Source organism: Tamandua tetradactyla, chromosome 4 (genome assembly GCF_023851605.1).
Source record: "Tamandua tetradactyla isolate mTamTet1 chromosome 4, mTamTet1.pri, whole genome shotgun sequence".
NCBI lineage: Eukaryota > Metazoa > Chordata > Mammalia > Pilosa > Myrmecophagidae > Tamandua > Tamandua tetradactyla.
Window position 1 is genome coordinate 75,220,587 of NC_135330.1, and position 20,925 is coordinate 75,241,511.

The 20,925-nt window shown below is 42.8% G+C and overlaps 1 protein-coding gene across 1 annotated transcript in view; it reads right to left on the reverse strand.

The window, feature by feature from the left end:
- The window catches only part of USH2A (usherin), an 844,952-nt gene that overhangs the window by 3,242 nt on the left and 820,785 nt on the right, over positions 1–20,925 (reverse strand). Inside the window, exons 65-70 of the mRNA XM_077157816.1 lie at positions 19,907–20,116; positions 17,734–17,972; positions 16,793–17,001; positions 9,376–9,552; positions 7,679–7,762; positions 3,946–4,190 (exon numbers count right to left, since the gene is read on the reverse strand). Coding sequence (XP_077013931.1) covers positions 3,946–4,190; positions 7,679–7,762; positions 9,376–9,552; positions 16,793–17,001; positions 17,734–17,972; positions 19,907–20,116 — 1,164 coding nt within the window. The remainder of the gene's footprint in view (positions 1–3,945; positions 4,191–7,678; positions 7,763–9,375; positions 9,553–16,792; positions 17,002–17,733; positions 17,973–19,906; positions 20,117–20,925) is intronic.

The following is a 20,925-nucleotide window of genomic DNA, read 5'->3' on the forward strand; positions in this document are numbered from 1 at the left end:
TCAGTGTTTGGAACAATGTTTTAAATTATTTCTTTGTACATCTCCAACTACAATCATAATCATATATATACACATTAATGCTTCCCTGAGATGTTTAGTTTCCACTCACCATGTGATTTAAATTGCAAAATCCTTCATATATGTATGTATATGTGTGCATATATGCATGTATATGTATGTATATGCATACATATGTGTATGTATATATGTATATATTTTATGGGTTGCAATTAAAACCACATGGTAAGTGGAAACTAAGTGCTTACTGTCTAAGGTGAGCTTCACTTGCATTATTTGTATTGTATTGCAGACAATGAGAGAGAGGATCTTTAAACAAGCAATTAAGATACAATAAAATCTGTATATAAACTTAGCTGTACTAGATGCTGTGTGACCTTCAAAATGTAAATAAAATACAAAAGTCTCTCTCTCTTTTTCTCCTGCCCTGTTTCTCTCTGTTCAGTGTGGAACCTAAAATAATTTTACCTATTTGGATGAGGTGCTGAAAGGGACAGGGTTACAGCAACACAGAAAGTAGAGCTTCTCAAGTGAGGGCAGAGTGTGTGTGTGTGAGAGACAGAGAGTTGCAGGACTAGACTACTGATCTACCCAAGAGAAAAGAAAGTCAATCTGATAAACTGAGTAGGTGAATCTAGCTTGTTCCTTGATTCTTACCTCTAGATCCCGAGTAGATGAAGAACTCGTGGACATGGAGGATAACTCTTCATTTTGCTCTACTAGTATACATCATACTCTTTAAATAACTGTCACTAATTTGCTCCCAAGTTCTCAACTTTCATGAGAAGAAGTTAGAAAAAAAAATTTTTTTAAAGCAACAGAACAATGCTTGGAGTGCGTTTTGTCAGTGGGCAGAATTAGATTCAGTGGGTTCCAGGGACCACTGCTCTGTGCATTGGGTGCACCCTCGATTTCATGTCTAGATTATCCACCCAGAGCCTGAAATTAGCACAATCACTGCTGAAGTGGGGTCAGTCCTCTGGGCTTAGAACCCCTGGGCAGGCATTTCTTCCCTTTATAGCCCTTCTCACACTTCACACAGTCTTGACCAACTTAGCCAAAGTGAGTCAGTGGTCACTGCTTTGCCTTGATAGTTAGGGGTACAGGAGGGAGTCTTTGCAATTATTTTGTGTCTCCTTGTCCCAGCTCATGCCTATGTCTGTCTCAGAGGCAGCTTAGCCTGTGTCAGGACTGCAAGCTGTCATCAGCTGCCCCACTGGTGATCTGACGGTGTGCACTGCTTACACTTACACGAATTTTGTTATATTTTTAATTCATATTTGGCTATTCTCAAGCTTCCCAGTGCATCAGACTTCTGAGGCAAATGCTCAGGCTTCTTCATCAGATTCACTTCCTGTGCCCAAGCTATGCTGATGCAGTTAGCTCATGGACCTCGCTTGGATAAAACAAAGCTTTAAAAGGACTCATCAAAACCCTGGCAATGCTATGTAAAAATCACTTGGTGGTATAAGAGAAAAGGAAAGCATCCAAAAGGATGAGAGAATGTTGGTCACTCATTTGCGGGTTATTTTATCTTATTTAGTAAAATAACTAGAAAAAGAGGGTTAGGCAGGAATGTCTAGTTAAATAAGTAACTGGAGTGTTAGGAAGATTGATTCTGAAGCAGGCACAGGGCTCTTGGTGCAAGTCTCTTTCCAGCCCCCACAGCATCCTAACTGTTGGCTGGCGTGCATAGGTAGACTATCCTTGTATTTGTGGTTTTTGGGGTTGCATGTTCTGAGAATCAAATCCAGGTCTCCCACATGGAAGGCAAGCATTCTACCACTGAACCACCCATGTACCCAGAAAGACTATCTTGATAAGCACATATTAAGCTTGCAGTGAGTGACAATTATAGGAAAAGAATTGAAAAGGAGGGGGGTGTCAGCAATGTGGAAGGCTGTAAAATCTATGCTCTTGGTTGTACTCAGCCCCATGACAAATAAAAGCAAATGCTCCTCCTCAAAAAACAAAAAAACCCTAGCAATGGTACGATCCAGAATCACTAAGTTACCAAGTGAGAAAAATTAATTCTTCCTAATGAATGATGAGACAGTGATGTCTGCAGATAAAGAACAGGTCCATGGAGAGGAGAAGGTATCACTGAAATTAGTTCTGGACACTATTGGTGTATGGGTACGTTTATTTCTGTAACCACACTTGGCATTACAGAGGAGTTGTACCCAGCCATGCTCTGGAATTTCTCTTCCACCTTCCACATGCACTCAGTAGAATCCAGTCTTGACTGAGCTAATCTCCTCTTCTGCCTTCTTCACTCTCTCACATCCCTCTGGAAGTTGTGCATCCTTTGTCTAAAAGCATGGCCTCTACGGAGAAAGATTCTTCTTCCACAAGGAAAAACTTTGAAGCGTCTCTTCTTCAATGAGAATGTCCTAATGACTATACACTGAACGGGAGCAAATGACCCCGTGGTTTAAACTGACCACTCCGTATTTATTCGTTCATTCAATAAATTATTGTTGGAGTGCCTATACCTGGGTGCCGGGGTGCAAGACTGTAAATGCTGACGGGATTCCAGCGCTCAAGGGGCTTACATTCTATTCAAGGGGTCAGACAAGCAAATCTGATATGATGTCAGGTTGTCATAAGTGCCATGAAAAAAAACCAGTGGGTGAAGGGATTAGTGAATTCTGTTTTAGATGGAAGAGGAGGTGACATTTGTGCAGAGTGTGGGAGGACCTTCCGTGCTGTGCTCAACGGTGAAGGAGGCTGGGGGTGCCATGAGCAAGGAAGAGAGTGGTATGAGATGTGACTGCAGAGAGAGCCAAGGAGCAGATTATGCAGGGCATCGTCTTCTTTGCTCTCAACCACCAAGTCACTTATCCCATTGCTGCTTCTTGCACCAGCCATAAAAACATGGTGAGTTACTGTCCTTTCCACCTCTGGTACTGGGTATGATACAGCTTGGTCAGAGTTTTCCCCACTGTTCATTGCTCCATCCTGGGAAAGTTAAGAGATCTGGAAAACTGACAATGCTACTGTTCCCTAATTTCTGCTTTGTTTTTAAGTTTTGAAATGTCAGCAGTGTGTTCAAGATTCTGGGTTTAATTTTGGTGCAGCACAGGGCAGCCACTAGCTCAGACAGCACCTTCGTGCAAACTGGAACAAGGGTGCCCCTCAGGCAGCTGTGCCCTGGACACACAGCTTGGGGAGCAGCTGGTGCCTGGTGGGAATTAGCCAAGGCAGCCTGACCCCTCCAGGCAGACACAGCCCCACGCCCGAGCCCACCACCTGGCATGTGGAGTGCAGCTGAAACTCAGCTGCTGATCAAAAAGCGCTCTCTGTACAATCCTCCTGCACTGCCCTAGGGGTAGAACTCACCCTGTAACTTAGCCTGACCTCCTGTCCTGCGAATGCGTCCTCTGGAGCTCCAAGGAGCCATTGCCCTGGGTGGTCAAGGGTTCCCAGGCCAGGGGACCGCTTGAGCGCTACCGACACGCTAGCCTTTTCCTCCCCATCTCTGTTTTTTATTTCCAAACCCTCAAATTACATAGTAATGCAACTGTAAGTTCACCAGGGGATTGCAATATGCAACTCTTCTCCACCATCCCCTCTAACTTAATATCCTTATGGCAGAAATTCTCATCCCTGGTTGCACATTAGAATCACCTGGAGAGTCTAAAAACAGACAGACAGACAGACAGACAGTGCTCAGGCCCCTCCCCAGACCAACAGTCGGAATTTGTGGGACGAGGGCCAGGCTGCCCAGGTGATTCTAACGTGGAGCCAAAGTTCAGACTATGGTTCTAGGGTCACTTGCTCCACATTCGGTCACACAGAACTGTCACCTAACACCTTGTTACCGTGGACATGAAAACACTTCCCCCTAAACAAAGGAACACAAATATTCTAGACCAGTGCCGGGGAAATGCTCCTGCACCCCACCCCGTGCCTTCTGGGACGTACCATATGGCTTTCCCCAGGTGGGTAGACACTCAGGGGTGACATTCTCTTCTGAAGAGGTACTAGGGGAGGCCTCTCCCTGATATATGGCTCTTTGTGGAGTTTTCTTTGCAGTATCAGGAAGAGAAAAACAGCCAACGAGATCAAGCCCAGCAGTGCCATCAATGCAATGAACCACAGCTCGCTGTAGAAGGCCGTGCCCTTGCTTCCAGATCCCCTCTTTTCACTGGGAGTTGTCAGCCCCAGGCCTGTAAAACCCATGGAGATAAAAAGGGAAGCATTACTTCAGCAGGCAATTCTGTGATCTATCGCCCTGTTATTTCATAGTAAATTAGAAAGAAATTTAAAGCAGCTCCACAAATGGTGCTTGTTTGCACTTGTGTTCCGGGCTGGGGGAATGGCCAGTGGGTCCGTGGGTTGTAGAGAAGCTGCAGTCCTCGGGAGACCTTGCCAACACCCCTGGCATTGCCACACAGGTTGGAAATCACTGCTGCCTGAGCAAGTCCTGGGAAAGACAAGCAGCGGCTAGAATTTTGAAAAGTGGTTGCTAAATTACCAGCAGGATGGTCTGCTCTCACCCGGGCATCCGGGAGTGAATGCCTCTCCCGAGCACCTGGCTTTCCCGAGGGACTGGGCCCCTCACTGCTATTGCTGCCGCGATCCCACCACGCACATGGACATGCGTTAGGGACCCAGATCAACTCACTTCGTGTGGCAGTCAGTCCTGCCCTGGAGGAGTCTTGTGCAAACTGGATTTTGAGACCTCAGATCCTGTTTTGCACTGTGCTGTGAACAGCCTGTGCCTACCCCCTTGTCTTGGTCTTTCTTTTCCCGTGGCCTCTGTGCTAAATAGCAAAAGTTCTGCAAACCATCACTCACACGCCCTGGGAGAGCATCCATGCGAAAGACATCCTTTAGCAATGGGTCCACTTAACCCTTGATATCTGTCCACGTGTCGAGAGTACAGCCGATGTGATTTTCTACTAATGAGCCTGATAAAGTGGCTCACATTTAAGGAGCGTTGGCCCTGTGCCAGGCCCTATGCCAAGCTTTACCAGGCTGAAGGATGGGCAAGGTCAGGCTTATTAAGTCTCGTGGATGTGGGGAATGAGCCTAAATGAATCAGGACAAGCAGCAAGGCTTACGGGGGTCATGCATCACAGCAAAGAGCGGCAGAATCCTACGTCAGGTGGGCAGGCTAGGCAGGAGTGGGTCTCAGAGGCCATCCTCAGCCCTGCTGCTGGCTGCGGCCAGGCCAGGAAGGCTGTGGGGTCGGATGCGGTCACCACACAGGCCAGTAGGCAGCTGCCGTTCTGAGTCAAATGCCTACAGCCAAGAGGCAGGAGGACAGACACAGAGGCAGGTGTCTATGGGACAAACTTCCCGTTTGTCGGCACCTAAGGGAACTTGTGTGCCTGACTCTTCACCCACCCACCTTCTCAGGGGAAGGATTAGCAAGTAAGAGCTAAGAGTTGGGGTGAGAATATTGAAGGGAGGGAGAGAAAGTGACTAAAAGTGAAATTTTAAACTCCATGAGAGGAGGGATATTACTCTGGTAACCTTAGCACTGCTTGTGACCAGCTCTTTGGTTAGAAATCCCGAAGCCTCTCTGGGCCTCTGTTTCCCTGTCACTATAATGAGAAGTTGGAGTCAAAACTCTGGTCCAGCTTCCCGAGTCAGAATTCCTCTAATTAGGGACCAGTGTTTGTTGGTTGATTTAAAACATACAAACTTTGGCTATACACCATTGTTGATTAAAAACACACAAACTTTGGATACACACTAAAAGAGTGGCATTTCCTCTGTGCGTCCTGTAGGACCAGGGCTCTGGAAAGTGACCTGCCCCTGGTGGTCCCATCATTCAGGAGAACCTGGGGGACACACGGGCAGCAGGCAGGAGGGAAGACTCAAAAGGGAAATAGCTTTCCAAGCTGTCAGAGGGAAATGAGGCCTGTGTGACTTTCCTGCTTGGAGGTTGCCTTCCGGCAAAGGAGCAGGAATGTTTTAAAAATTCTATCATAAAAATGAAAACTGACTCTGGGCATCAAAGTTGAGTGATAGCTCTCGGCATGGACCACGACATCTCTCAGTCCTCCGCATTCCCTGGGCTCTGGCCCAAGCTCCCAGGCTCCAAGCACGAGGGTCAGCTTTCACAGCTCAGGTCTCAACACTGGAATCTCAAGATGGATTCCTGAAAAAGAGATTTCTCCTCTTTTATGGAGGGCTTGGAACCGGGGAGGTTGTCTCTTTCTCCCTTCCCTTTTCTCTTTGCAACATGCCCTTTCACTTTGAGGGTCTCCGCGTGTGCATCAGGGGAGAGGTTCAAACTCAGAGCTGGGAACTCCTGAGGCTGGTCCCAGTTCGGTTCCAAAGACAAGCCCAACCCCAGGACCCGTGTGAGAGGAAGTCCCTGTCTGTTTTCTGCCTGCCCCGAGGACACACGCACGTACCTCCCATTGACCAAGGGGGACAGCATTGGTGGGACAAGCGATCTGAATGAGGAGACAGGGCTGGAAGCCACCGGCGTGGTCCTGGACCATCTGCATTCTAATCCCTGAACAGAAACTGCTTAAGGAGCAGCTTCCTGGTGACTCCTGAATCTGAATCTCCACTGGGGTCCTCAGAAACTGCGCAGCGAGCAAGTACATTGAGGTGATTCTTAGGTGCATTTAATTTGGGAACCATTGCTAAAGAAAAAATACTGGAGTCAATCGAGCCACGTCCAGATTCGAGACTTGGCAACAGGCTTACCAAGCATTCCTGGGATAGTTAGTGTGTCCCTTAGACCTCTAACATCCACCTAAGGAAACATGGGCATTGCCACAAGCCTGCCAAATGGGGGCTGTTCTCTCCCACAGTTGCTGTTACAGAAAGAGAGGACAAACCAGGTGGGAGAAATTGCGCTAAATGCTATAAGCAATTTCGCATGGTGTCCAGATATGTAGCTTGGAAAGACAGGTAATATTTTAACATTTTTTACAGATCGAAGCTATCCTTGACAACAATATATATCTTGACCCATGTTTCAGAATGTTTGGACATTCTTATCTTCCTAAACCACTATGTTTGCATATAAATTTGATGTAACATTAATTACCGGAATTTAAACTAGGGTATTTAAACTTTTCTCGCGGAAAAGTTTTGACGTTTCTCCAACTTTTCCTTTCAAATTGTGAAATACCACATATCTTAGGTTTCAAGATTATGGGAAGAACTCAATTTAAAAGATGATTTTTAAAAAATTACAATTTCATCTCTTCAGTTGAATTCCTTGGTACTAACAGCCAATTCATGTCCTTTTAGGGAGATATAAAACAACAATATCCAAATTCACCATTTTAGACTCTGAAACTATTATTATCAACACAAATTAGGATTAAGGTGTTTTCTTCCTTCCTTTGTTCTTTCTCCTGACTTCTCCCGGTGGGCGGGTACACAGTCACACAGCTGTTTTATTGACAGGATTTATGATTAGGAGAGCAGTTTAGTCAGCTCGCTCTCATCTTCTCCACATTTGTCATTCAATGATTGGCATTTTAAGAGTGTTTTCTAACTCCTCATCTAATACAAGTTTCAATGGAGACATAAAAAAAATTTTTTTTTCTTACATCTTAACACAAGCCCTCTCACATAGTCTGTGCTAACATACTAGAACAAATATGTATAAAGAAACATATGCAAGCTTTTTTTTAGGAAAATGAGTGGGTGCTACACTGAATATAAGTTAAAAGCTTACCGAGTCCCGTAGAGGTATCATATCGGATGAATGGTGTCTTAACACTTCCTTTATCTGTTGTGCAGATGACCTGGAAAAGGAAGGCTGAACAATAGGAAAAACCTATAAATGACTTGATCATTCATTGCCTACAAAACGCGGGCATATTTTTAAAAGAATATTGTGTCATAGTATGAAAAAGTCTGAAAATAGAATTCCTGGGCAAGCTGTGTGACTTTTATGAAAATTTATTTCTAATTTTAAAAATTATCAAGAAAAAAGCTGTAATTGATATGATAATAGTGTAACTATAGGTAACAGCATTAAAGAAGCATATAGCTTATGTAGCAAAGCCAAGAATTATCAGAGGAATAAAGGATAATGCCATGTTTTTTTTTTTTTTTTTTTTTGCATGGGCAGGCACCGGGAATTGAACTGGGTCTCTGGCATGGCAGGCGAGAACTCTGCCTGCTGAGCCACCATGGCCTGCCCCATACCAGGTTTTGCATATGGTTTAATGTATTGTGTACAGGTATACCTTTCACTGAGTGATCCCAAGTTTCTTACTGAGCAGGAGAGCTCAAAAGGGATCTTGGAAATCACATGGTCTGATTTCCTAGCTTGATAACCAGAAACCTGAGGGGAAGCCACTTTTGCCAGGTCAGACAGATGCCTGGAGGCCTACCAAGGAGGGGGACATGGACCTCCCCAGCTGTTGGCCAATCTTCCAGCACATCAACCTGCCCCAGGTGGCCAAGAAATGAGACCACAAACATGTGTAGCTGAATTGTTACAAAAAATGCTGCAGTGAAATCTGAAATAATACAACTGTCATGCTGGAGCTCATTGCCTACCTTTACCATTTAGCCAAAAATAAATGAATAGATAAATAAATAACATTTTCACTTAAACCAAAAAATACACTCTAACTCACTGTGTGAATCCCAATTGCTTAAAATGGCTACACATCTCCCGGTCCCACCTGCAGGCTGATCCCTAGAAATTACTTAGCACCATGTAAAACCACCTTTCATTTCCCTTAGAAAGACATGACGTGATAAAAAAGGCCATGAAACTAACCAAACAGGGGGAAGGAACCCTGTTTTGGAGGAAAAAGGGTTGTGATGTGCAGGGACAGATATGAGGGAGTTAGGGAAACCCCTGCCTTAGGATCATGAATAGTTGGAGATGGCTGTGTCTGATGGGGCTCAGCTTGGAGGCTGGGGCATGGCCAGAAAATCTCTAAAGCCCCTAAAAGTGTGTTGCTATGTTCTAAGAAATGGTCATGATGACCATACTGTGATGATATCACAGTATCATCACACAACCATGTGAAGATACTGTGAGCCACTGATTGTACACCATGTATGGACTGTGTGTGTGCGAAGATGTGTTAATAAAAATAATTTTTTTAAAGGGGGTGCTGCTTGTGGATGCGAAGGGGCCACTTTCTGGGTGCTACGACTCTCCTGATCCGTCATCGTGAGACTCAGGAGGAGGCAGCGCCCTCTCTGAGCTGCACGACTGCCATACATCACACAGCAAGGGGAAGAAAACTTGACCGGCTCTGAGCAGTGTCTTTTCCATAAGAAGCGGCCACTCAAACCCAAGACATTTTAATGGGGAGCATCTGCTGATCCCCTGCCAGACTTAAAAATGTCTCCAAAGCTGGGGACCTGAGCTCCTTCCAAATAGAGAAGTGGGAATCAGACACTGACTTTTGTCCGACGTCCTCGGGAGGCAGTGGGTGGTGTCCAGGCCACTGAACACGCGCTGTCTCCCGTCGGTCAGCACGAACCCCCGCAGCGCGCCGTTCAGGAGGAAGCTGTCACGCCAGCTGACACACACCACAGACAAGTTGCTGTCCACGGAAAAAGGGGCTTGGAACTGAGGTACTGTTGGGAGAAAGTTGTATGTTTCTGTGCATGCATACTTTTTTTTTTCTTTTTAATATGAGCTAAAAAAAAAACTCCCCCCAAATAAAAAAAAAACCTGGCATTACTGGAAACCTTTACTCTTCACCACCGTTAAAAAAAGGGGGGGGTGAGGAAGGGGAGAGGAGGAGGGGTGGGGAGGGGAGAGGGAGGGGGAGAAGGGAAGGGGAGAAAACTGGTATTGGAGGTAAAAAGAAAACCAGTCCTGAAGGGAACATGTGTGAAATGCTTTCTCAGCAACTTTGCACCGGCTTTCCAAAAAGAAATCAATGGAGAGTGGTGTTATGAAATAAAACTATTAACATACAATGGTCTGCTCACTGACATAACCCTGAAGCTCATATTTTGTTGCGTTTTCCCTTTTAACAGGTAAAGTATCCTTAACACTATTAACTACAGTGGATAGCTATTTTTCATATCAAATCAATATTTATTGCTATGAAGCCCCAAGGACTAGATGAAGTTAATATATTTTTTTCTCCAAACCAAACTGCTTAGAAGGTGAATTATGTCCTCTTGGCATCCATTTATTTTTAAAGCTTTTTCTTGAACCTCTAGTTTGTTTTCAAAGATGGTTAAAAAGCCTTGCAAGTAGCAATTGGAGTATAATAATTCATTGCCCTGACTAATCAATCAATAGCATACTACATTAGTATATAATCAAGCTCAGGTCTCCTAAATATTATATCAAATACAGAAGCAACTTTGTGTGCATTTTATAGTCATGCTTTCTATTCATTTTTCAGCTCCTTACTAAAACAAAGAGAAAATATCCCTAAATGGGACTCATTTTTAAAGGAACAATTTTTGTAGAAACAAAGTAGTGCCATATCTCTGAGTTAACTCAGAAGAAATTTATTTCATGATATCCAGTTTTCCATAAAATAATCAATACATTTGTAAAAGCATTAAGGTCCAGCTTTACATTGAGTCAGCTTTTAAGAAAAGAACGGAATGTGTGAGCTTTGGAAAGAAAAATCATGCTTTTGTGATAATAGGATTCAATTACAAGACAAATTGGAGTCTTACCTTCAAAATAAAAATGTTTTCTTAAAGCCGTAAGAAAAATTTTCCAGAAATACCAAAACTAGAGCTGTTGAGGCCTCCTTAAATCTCTGTTTTTCCAACTGCAATGTTGCCTAATTTCAGCACGGAACACACTGTTGCATTAGTCTGTGTCTCCCTCTGTCACCTTAATTCAATAGACATCACTTCTCCCGTATTTCATAATAGTACAAGTAAAGAGGAGGCTAATACATTGGATGAAAATAGAAAGATAGGGAGGGCACCTGAGTGAGAGTGAGCAAACAATCAAAATAAGCAGGAACAACATAGCTATGTACTTTCCCAAAAGAAGACTGAGAAACCAGTAAGAGGTACTATGCTGCTGGCATGTGTATCTCAATGGATCCTTAAAAGAATCCTGTAAGGATTACTTCCTACTTCTCAGATGCGGAAACTAAGGTTTAGAGAAGCTAAACATCTTACCTATAGTCAATAGCTATGTGCTGATTTGAAAGGATGCATGTACCCTAGAAAAGCCATGTTTTAATCCTAATCCCATTTTGTAAAGGCAGCCATTTCTTCTAATCCCTATTCAGTATTGTATGTTTGAAACTGTAATTAGATCATCTCCCCGGAGATGTGACTCAATCAAGAGAGGTTGTTAAACTGGATTAGGTGGAGATGTGTCTCCACCCGTTTGGGTGGGTCTTGACCTATAAGAGGGAAACATTTTGGAGAAAGCTGGAGATTCAAAGCAGAGAACGACAGAGCCACGAGAAAGCCGCAACAGAGAATGCCACAGAACCACAAAGCAGAGAGTCCACCAGCCAGTGACTTTTGGAGATGAAGGAAAACACCTCCCGGGGAGCTGGAGAGGAAGTTAGCAGATGACACCGTGTTCGCCACGTGCCCTTCCAGCCAAGAGAGAAACCCTGACCATGCTCGCCATGTGCCTTTCCACTTGAGGGAGAAACCCTGAACTTGATCGGCCTTCTCGGACCAAGGCATCTTTCCCTAGATGCTTTAGATTGGACATTTCTATAGACTTGCTTTAATTGGGACATTTCCATGGCCTAAAAACCGTTAACTTGCAATTTATTAAATTCCCTTTTTTAAAAGTCATTCCATTTCTGGTATATTGCATTCTGGCAGCTAGCAAACCAGAACGAGCTGGATTTGAACCCAGGCCTGCTGGACTCCAAAGTTCCTGCTGCTTTGTCACAACCAGTACATCTTTATTTAAAGGAATATGATTTACTAGTTTTCTTTTTAGGTACTTGACAGTGGTGTGTTGGAGTCAGCTTCTACTGATTGTTAAATCTTCATGAATGCTGTGAGTCAGTTGTTAAGCACAGCCACTATTAAAATTAAATTATATTTTAAAACAAATTATATTAAGATCAAAGAAGGTCTCCAAATTCATGAGTTCTTAATTATTTTACTACATTTACTACTACGCTGTCAAGATTATTTACATCTATCCTATCGGGATGGTGAAAATGTCATATCATGGTGCAGTGCTACACATCTCTTCCAACTCCGTGTTCAGTGCTGTCAGGCTGGCGCCTTGAATTCAACCATAGTAGGCGTATTTACACCGTGGAAATTGGCAAGACTTCAGGATATTTTTCCCTCCAGAAGGCCAGTATTCAACCTTCACACTTCAGTTCTGCTATTTCACTGAAGGTGCGATTCAAGCACTAAGGGGCTGAACATGTTGCTAAGGCTTCCCAGGCCCTGTTCTCAGTGCACAGGTGACCACATTCATATAAAATTGCTAACTCTATTTTTAAATTATCTGTTGGTTTCATTCTGTGATGTTTTCTCTCTTCTAGTTTGTATAACACATCAACAATAGCATAAATGGTTAAAAAAAAAAATCCATGTGTGTTGTCAGTCATTTATTGTCTTTATCCAGATCTACGGAGTTAGTAAGATTAAGAGAAACTTTTCTCTCTCAGGGACGGTCCAGATTTCAGCAACTTCTCCGATGTGAAAGAAGAACAGTAAGGAAGGAGATCTTAAATTTGCTCACTTTATTCTTTTGATGAAAGAAAAAAAAATTATCTGGCAAAAGCTAAGATTCATGATTAAAAAGAGAATTGGTTATAACCTGCAAGGGCCAAATTTCTGCTCTGGCCAGGTCTCCTGGCCAATATCTACAGAAGCCTGGAGCAACTAGCAAAAGTGTGAGAAAGGTTTATGGATGTACTATGAAGTATAGTTGCTTCTTTTCTTAAGAAAGTTGGAGATAACGCTTTGCCCCCACTCCCTGAATATAGCAGCATTTTTAATTAGCAAGTCAAAATTCATTTTGTTATACTTTCATTTAAGGAATAAATGTGTCTCACAGTCCCTTTTTTGTGTTCATGAACTGGGAAGAGGAGAGAAATCATCAAAAAAGTAAAGGAGATGACAAAATTAGACAGTATGTATTACTAAGAATCACTGGTTTTGCTTTGATTATAGGATACTGATTGAGTGATGGCCACAATAAAGGTGAGAAGTTTTAGATGTGCTCACTCAATCATTAGAGAACATTTTTTTTAGGGATGTCTATGTCATTTTGCTCTGTGTTGGAGATAAAATTGAGAAATTGAGGTGTGAAGGAGGAGCAGATTTAGGAGAAGGATGCAAACTTTGTTTGGGATCTGTTAAAGTCCAAAGGAAGTCCAAATGAAGGGGCTAAACATGTTGCTTAAGAGAAGTCCAAAGGAAGATGTCTAAGAAGATATTGGATTTCTTTCTTTCTTTTTTTCTTTAACTTTTTTATTGTATAATATTAACATATATATAAAAAGCAAAGAACGAAATAAGCAATAGTTTTCAAAGCACTCTTCAACAAGTAGTTACAGGACAGATCCCAGAGTTTGTCATGGGCTCCCATACCATCATCTCAGATTTTCTTTCTAGCTGCTCCAGAATATAGGAGGCTAGAAGGAATAGATACATTTTTATCACCACAATTGACATTTTTTTTCTTTTTTGTGAAAAATAACCTATATACAAAAAAGCAATGCATTTCAAAGCACAGCACCACAATTAGTTGTAATTTTCAGAGTTTGAACCTATTTCAGAGTTTGACATGGTTACAATTCCACAATTTCAGGTTTTTACTTCTAGCTGCTCTAAGATACTGGAGACTAAAAGAGATATCAACTCAATGATTCAGCAATCATATTCATTTGTTAAATCCTATCTTCTCTGTATAGCTCCACCATCACCTGTGATCTCTCTATCCCTCTCTTCAGGGGAGTTTGGGCTACGGCCATTCTAACTTTTTCATGTTGAAGAGGTCTGTCACTAATATGGGGTAGGAAAATGGAACCATCTGATTTTCTGAAGAGGCTGGGCCCTCTAGGTTTCAGGACTTATTTGGCCCAGGGACCCATCTGGAGGTTGTGGGTTTCTGGAAAGTTACTCTAGCTCATGGAACCCTTGTGGAATCTTGTATATTGCCCTAGGTGTTCTTTAGGATTGGCAGGAATGAGGACATTAGATTTCAAAGCAAAGGGCTTGGGTAGGAGGTGACAATTTGGGAGTCAGCTTTTGTAACTGAAGCTTTGGAGTATATGGACTCACATGAAGAGGGAAGAGAAGGGAGAAAAGGAGGTGAAAGGAGGGGAGGGGAGAGAAGGAAAAGAGACAAATGCATTTGGGATCTAGACTTGAAGGAGTGGGTTAGTGAAGGATTGACCAAACAGTTGACTAAGAAGAAAGAGCTGAAAAGAGAGAAGGACAACTAGGAGAAGCTTTGCATGAAAAACCAGGGGATATGACTTCTTTTTCTAAAAGAATTGAGGGTTCAGTTGCATTGAATGGAAAGTCAATAACACCGACGAGTGGAGAAACTGCCTATTGGGTTTATTAATATGGAGGGCAAAGGCACTTTAGGGGAAATTTTCATGCAATGATAGGATGAAAACCAGTTTGCAGGAAGTTAAAGAGTAAGTGGGGAGAGAGAAAATGGACACGGCACATGCAGACCATTCTTTAGAGTGAGGCGGAGGAAACTGGAAGGGAAAGTAGAGTTTGTTCATGTGTTTGCTTTAACATTAAAGAGATAGAAGCAAATTTGAATCCAAAAGGGAAGAATCTGCTCCGAATGATATACTGGAGATTAAGCAGAGGTGAGGGCTGATCTGGGTACAAGGGTGGCTCAGTAGCAGAATTCTGACCTGCCATGAGGGAGAGCTGGGTGCGATTCCCAGTCCATGCACTTCCAAAAAATAAATCAACAAATGGTGCTGCGGTAACTGGGTGGCCACAGGGGAAAAGAATGGAATGTGAGCCCTACCATACCGCATACCAAACAAACAAATAGTGAAGGATTCCTGCAGGGGTGGGAGTCACAGCACTAGAGGCAGGTTTGCTCTCCTATGAATGGAGGAGCCACTTCTTCCTTCTTGCTGACAGGAGCAGGGTAAACGCAGGGAGGTTTGTCTGTGGTGAGATGAGGAACAAATGACTAACTTTTCCTTTCTTGGCAAAGGTGATCGCAGAGAGTAAAGGGACAGGTGGACAGTCATGATTATCTGTAAGTGGAGAGAGAGTGAGAAGACCTGGGAGGTTTGAGGAAGGCGGGGAAGGTTTGAAATCTTTGTCAATGAAAGAGGGGAGCTAGCCCACTCCAGTTGTACTGAAGGTGCAGCTGAGCTCGGGGAGAAGGGATGTAGCGTCAGATGCTGCATGCAAGATGGGAACACAAGGCAGGCTACCAAGGAGATCTGGCCTTAGTACTGCACCCACCCGCTGCATCGCCTGCCTCTAGGGGCCTCAGTCTGGGTGAATGGCGTCCCAAAATGTGAGCACTTGGTCCCTAGTTCTGCCTTGGTTTTCTCATCTGTGAATTGGAATCACACATTTCTTTCTTCGCAGGCTTGCTGTCGGGGTTGTCTGTAAAATGTCTGAACAGGGCAGGAGCTAGCAAGTCCTCTGGGAAGACAGCCACCTACCACCTCGCTGCTCAGGCACATAGAGGGCTTGCACGAGGCATTTGACTTTAATGAATATGTAATTATTAATTAAAAAAGTGATCTACTACTCAGTGCTGAATACTGAAGGCGAGATTGCAATTTGATAGAATCCTTCTCCAAAGCCAGTTTGCAAAAAAGTATTCAAAGCCTTAAAATATTCAAATACTTGGTGCAGTCAGTTCCATTTGTCAAAGTTTAATTTAAGGAGATATTCAAGATATTCAGACCAGGATTTGTTACAAAAGACTTTTCTCAAAACATTCTTTACAAAAGGGACATACTGGAAACCACTGAAAAGCCCAAATGATTCATATCATGGAATATTAGATTATCTATTAAATTTGGTGGCTAAAGAATTTTTAATATCATGGGAAAACGCTAATGAAATAATGTCGAGCATAAAAAGCGGACTATGAAATTTTAACTAAAGTCTGGTCTCAGCTATATAATAAAAATTATGCATACAAAAGGGACTAAAGGAAGGCGGCAGGCCAAAATGTTGCTAGTGGTAGCCTCTGGGTGGTGTAGAGTAGGCTTCGCAGGAGAATGACTCAAAGATTTAAATGGACCCCAGGCAGATTTCATGCTCTGTGGGCATCATCTTTACATTCTTACTCATTTGGGGCCCTGCAAATTATGCAGCTGGTGCTGATTATAAGTTCTCATTTTTTTCTTTATACTGTTTTCATTTGCTATTTTTTAACAGTAAACATATATACCTTTTTAACCCTGAAAAGAGGTTCTCCATAAAAATGTGAGGTGGTCCCAAATTAATTAGATAAAGGTCCTTTTCAGCACTGAATCACCTGTTTGCTTTTCCTGACGCTGTCAGATCTCAATGCTTTCTGGAGAAGCTAGAGATCATGCTATGCAATTGGAAAAGAAAAGGCCTGGCAAACTTCTCTCGGGAATGATCTACAGGTATGTGTCCATTTTTTTTCTCTTTTCACTCACTACTTAACTTCCTTTAAATTGGGTCTCACCCCACTGCTACCTGAAAAAAGCTTCCTGAATTCCTTGACCTCCATATTGTTAAATCCAGTAGACATGCTTTTTCAGTAGTCATCTTCGCTGATGTCTCTGTAGCGTTCAATGTCATTGAACCTTCACTCAATCCTTTTTAAAAAAGTCTTTCTCCTAAATTTCATGGCAAGCCCCTCCTGTGTGCCTCCCTACCCCCCCCCCCCCCCTAGCGGAAGGCAGTAGCCGCTTCTACTTACATTCTTTTTGGGTGGTGAAGCTGATCCATTTGGAGGTTGTGCTGCCTGCTTGGTTGTGTGCCACCACTCTCAGCTTGTAGGTGGTATAAGGCTGGAGACCCCCAAAGCTGGCTGTCAACCCGGGCCCCATGTATTTTGTCTCTGTTGGGCTGGGAGTGCAGGGCAGGGCTGAATTGCGAGTGCAAGACCTGTAGAGTTGGAGTTCATAGCTGGGATGAGAACATGTAAAGAGAAGATAGGCAATGGAATTAGTTTAACTCCTTAAAACTGGTTAAATTTTGTAAGGAGACATTTTGCTCTCATTGAATCACAAGCTCTTTTAAGATTTCTATGGGTGGTAAACTGCTCTCAGAAACTCTCTCTTTAATGCTGTTGGAAAGGAACAATGGACGTTACCAGAGAAACACTTTAAGAAGTCACAATTTTGCTTGTCATATGTTGCTTTCCACCCAGCACGAGTAATTCTTGTTGGTAGAGAGAAGATCTTTCTCTCCTTTAAGAGGAGAATGATAAAATCCTCCTTCTCTGTTCAGAATGAAGGAAATACTCTTTCTTCTAGCTTTTCGGTGAATGAAATAACTCCATTCTCTCAAACAGTGATTTATTTAACACTTTAAATTAGAACAAGGAAATTCTCATTTAAACATGGAAATTTCTTATTTTCCAGCTAAGACTTCGAGAATGGATGAGTCAAGAGAACAATGAGAAGTATATTATTTCAATGGATACAAACACCTTGCATTGTCTTTCATAATTAAAGAACTTCGTTGTTCACCTATTTATCCTTGGTTTATTTTCTGTTTTTTTGCACTTTGCAAGTGACATTACCATTCAGAGCAATTTATCATTTTGCCCTAGGTTTCGGCTCAACATGCTAGCCCCTCCCTGTGCAATGTGCCTCACTATACGTGTTGCTTTGGCTTCTTCAGCTGGCCCAATACCTTTCAATGACACCGTTGGGGAACAGAGGGGGCCTCCACTGGAAGGAGGCCGTCCTGGAGGCCAGGGCGTGGATTTGGGGAGAGGGCAGTCCTGTGGGTGGCGCAGGAAGAGTCTTCAGCTCAGCCGCCGGCCCTCTGCTGCAACAGGCGAGGCAGGTGCAAGCCTCCACCCAGATGGAGTACACCGTGCAGGGCTGCAGGCCGTGAAGGGTCTGCCGGGTGGTTGTGCCTTCCGACAGCTGCAGGGGGAGAAGAGGACTCGATGAGGTCGCATCAGCAAATCACAGAAAATCAATGGCCCTTTGTGCAGCATCCCACCTCCCCCAGATAGAGCCTTGCGATAGGTTCTGTGAGAGACGCAACACGGCCTTTAGCAGAGCATTTACCTGCAAGGAGGTATTAAACCCATTCAAGAGACAGGACCGAACATGAACAAAGGAATAATATAACAGCTAAGTAGAAATTTGAGATAAAACTCAAAAGGCAAAGTGTAATCCGTTATCTACTACCTTAGAGAGGTATTAGAAAATGGCATAGGATACACCAAATATTGATCAAATTCTGTGACTCGCAGAATGATTCTTTCTTTAAAAAATCCGCATTTGAATTTTATTTATAGTCAGTATTCACCAAAAGTCTATCCTGTGCCATGGGTTACTTGCATGTAATTTCTGGGTCAAAAAAATCCCCACAGATCCATGTTTTAAATCCTGATCATCTCTTGATCATTTATACTTACAGAATGATGATATTAATAAACCAAATTTATATTTAGAGTGCATTCTATGCACTTTTTTTTTTTTTTTTTTGGGTAAGCGCTCGAAAGCCCACCTATTCCTTTGAGGGTGTTGGTTTATAGAAAATATTACAGACTTTCTTGATCATCGTTGTTGGAACAGAAATTCTGTAGTTTATTTGGAACAAGCTTTTGACCTCATGGTGGTTTTATCATGTGCTGTCTGGAACAAAAGAGTTCAGAAATTGTATACTAATTTTCACATTGATAAAAGTAACAAATAATTAAGAAGAGTTATCTGTTACCAAAAAAAAAAGGAGGGGCACAGGATGCACTCTAAATATAAATTTAGTTTATTAATATTATCATTCTATAAGCATAATCAAGAGATGATCATATTTATACCATTTATTTGTTGAACACAAAGCCCTATATATGCTAATGTCCCTTTAGCATTCAACACAAGGCTCTTTGTTTTTGTGTTAACTCTTTTTTTTTTTTTTAACATGGGCAGGCACCGGGAATCAAAACTGGGTCCCCAGCAAGGCAGGCGAGAACTCTGCCACTGAGCCACTGTGGCCCGCCCAGTACTTGAGTTCACTTTTACATTGTTTCAATACCTGGTGCTAGGGCTTCAGGATTTCTCCACACTTGCCCAAATTGTTCCCTAAATTGGTCAAAATAATTTGTAACTTGCTAGCTGGATCTGCACAATCTCCCTCTAAGCATCATGCTTTCCACTTATTCATGAGGAACCTGAGAGGTGTGTCGCAGAGATAACTTACTGCATTCCAGGGGATCTTCATCTCTTCATTTAAATAATGCAGGAACTGGTCTGGTGGAGCCTTAGCATCCATTCTGGCAAGCAATTTGGCTAAACCACGTGAAAGATGATTTCCCTGAACAATCTGTCGTCTTTCCCTGATGTGTCCCAAACAAGTCAATAGCCTAAGGGTGGCGTTGCGGCTATGCTGAGCTGAACTACTCTGTCTTTCCAAGGGCTAACACTTCCCTGAATTCACTAGAAGAACAACAGAATTTTCACCATGTTATAAGAGATTTGCTTGTGCCCAAATGAGGATCCTGAGGATTCTATTTTCTTTGTCACATTAACATTTACGTCTCCAACAATTGCCAGAAGTGCTGGACATATATTTTCTGATTAAATTAAATTAATGTAATTTGATTATCTCTATAGTCTTAGGTTTCTTACAACACTAGTAGAGTTTTAATGCCATCGTTAGCATTTTTCTCCCTGTTTCCATATTTCCCCATCCCCCATCCCCCAGAGAGCAATTCAGAACAGAAGGATAAGAAAGAAGGATCAAGGAGAAGAAAAACCAAGGAAGGATCAAGAAGAAAAGCAAAGGCAGCGCGGTCATGGTTTTTAAAAATAAAACAATCCTGGGTTTTAATTCTGAGAACTCTGCTGCTCACCACCGTCTCTGCCCCGCTGATGTTGTTGGAGAACAACCTGTAGAGACTGACGATGCCGTTGGGTTTCGCAGGGGTGCTGATGTGGACCACTGCTTGGGTAGAAGACACGGCATGGAACGTGGGAGCTCTGAGGCCTTCTGGGGGGGCAGGCCCGGTTTTACACCATGTCCAGTTGCTGGGTGCTTTTCCTGCTGAATTCACTGCCCAGACCTCCAAAGAGAAGGCAAGACAGGTCAAATGCAAGATAAACCCTCAGGCTGGAAGAAAAGTTGGCAACCAAATAGCGACTAACACAACTGAACGGATACGTTTGATCCTGCAACCAGAGGATAGCAGGAACTTCTTTTTGGCCTTTGACTGAAAGAACACTAAAGAGCTCACTTAGGAGCCCTAGTTTCAGAATTCAGCAAGCTGATTTCAGTCTAATTAAAAACTGCCCATCTCTGTGCGAGAAGTGGAGTGATTCTGTCAGCTTCTTCAAACTGGATGGATCTGCAGACTACATAAAACTCAGCAATTATTAAACATTGTCCCCACCAAATCTGCATGGAAATTAAATTTTCCTTTCATCAGGGAAGGGATAAACATATGGAAGGATGTATAATCTTATTTATCAAGAACCATTTGTATAATTAAACACGAATATCCTAAAAGGTTGCCTTAGGTCATCATTTGCATGAGTAAGTAATTTGTAGAATGTCAGGTACAATAGACAGAGTAGATGGATGTGTGAGCGTATAGGGTTAAATTAGGTCCAATAATAGCCAACTACACAGTGATCAATCAGAATGATAGATCTAAATGGCAATACGAAAAGACTATGTGCGTGTTTGGGAGTGAGAGTATTCCTTAGTAAGCTCTCATGTTGTGCAAGTCTAACTTCACGACATTTCCCCCCTCCCACCCCCATTTGGTGCCTTCTACAATATTTTTCTCTTTTACCATCTGCACCAAGACTTTAAAGACATGTCTAAACAACTTGTTTGATTCCATAAGTCCAAGTTTTAACACCATGCAGA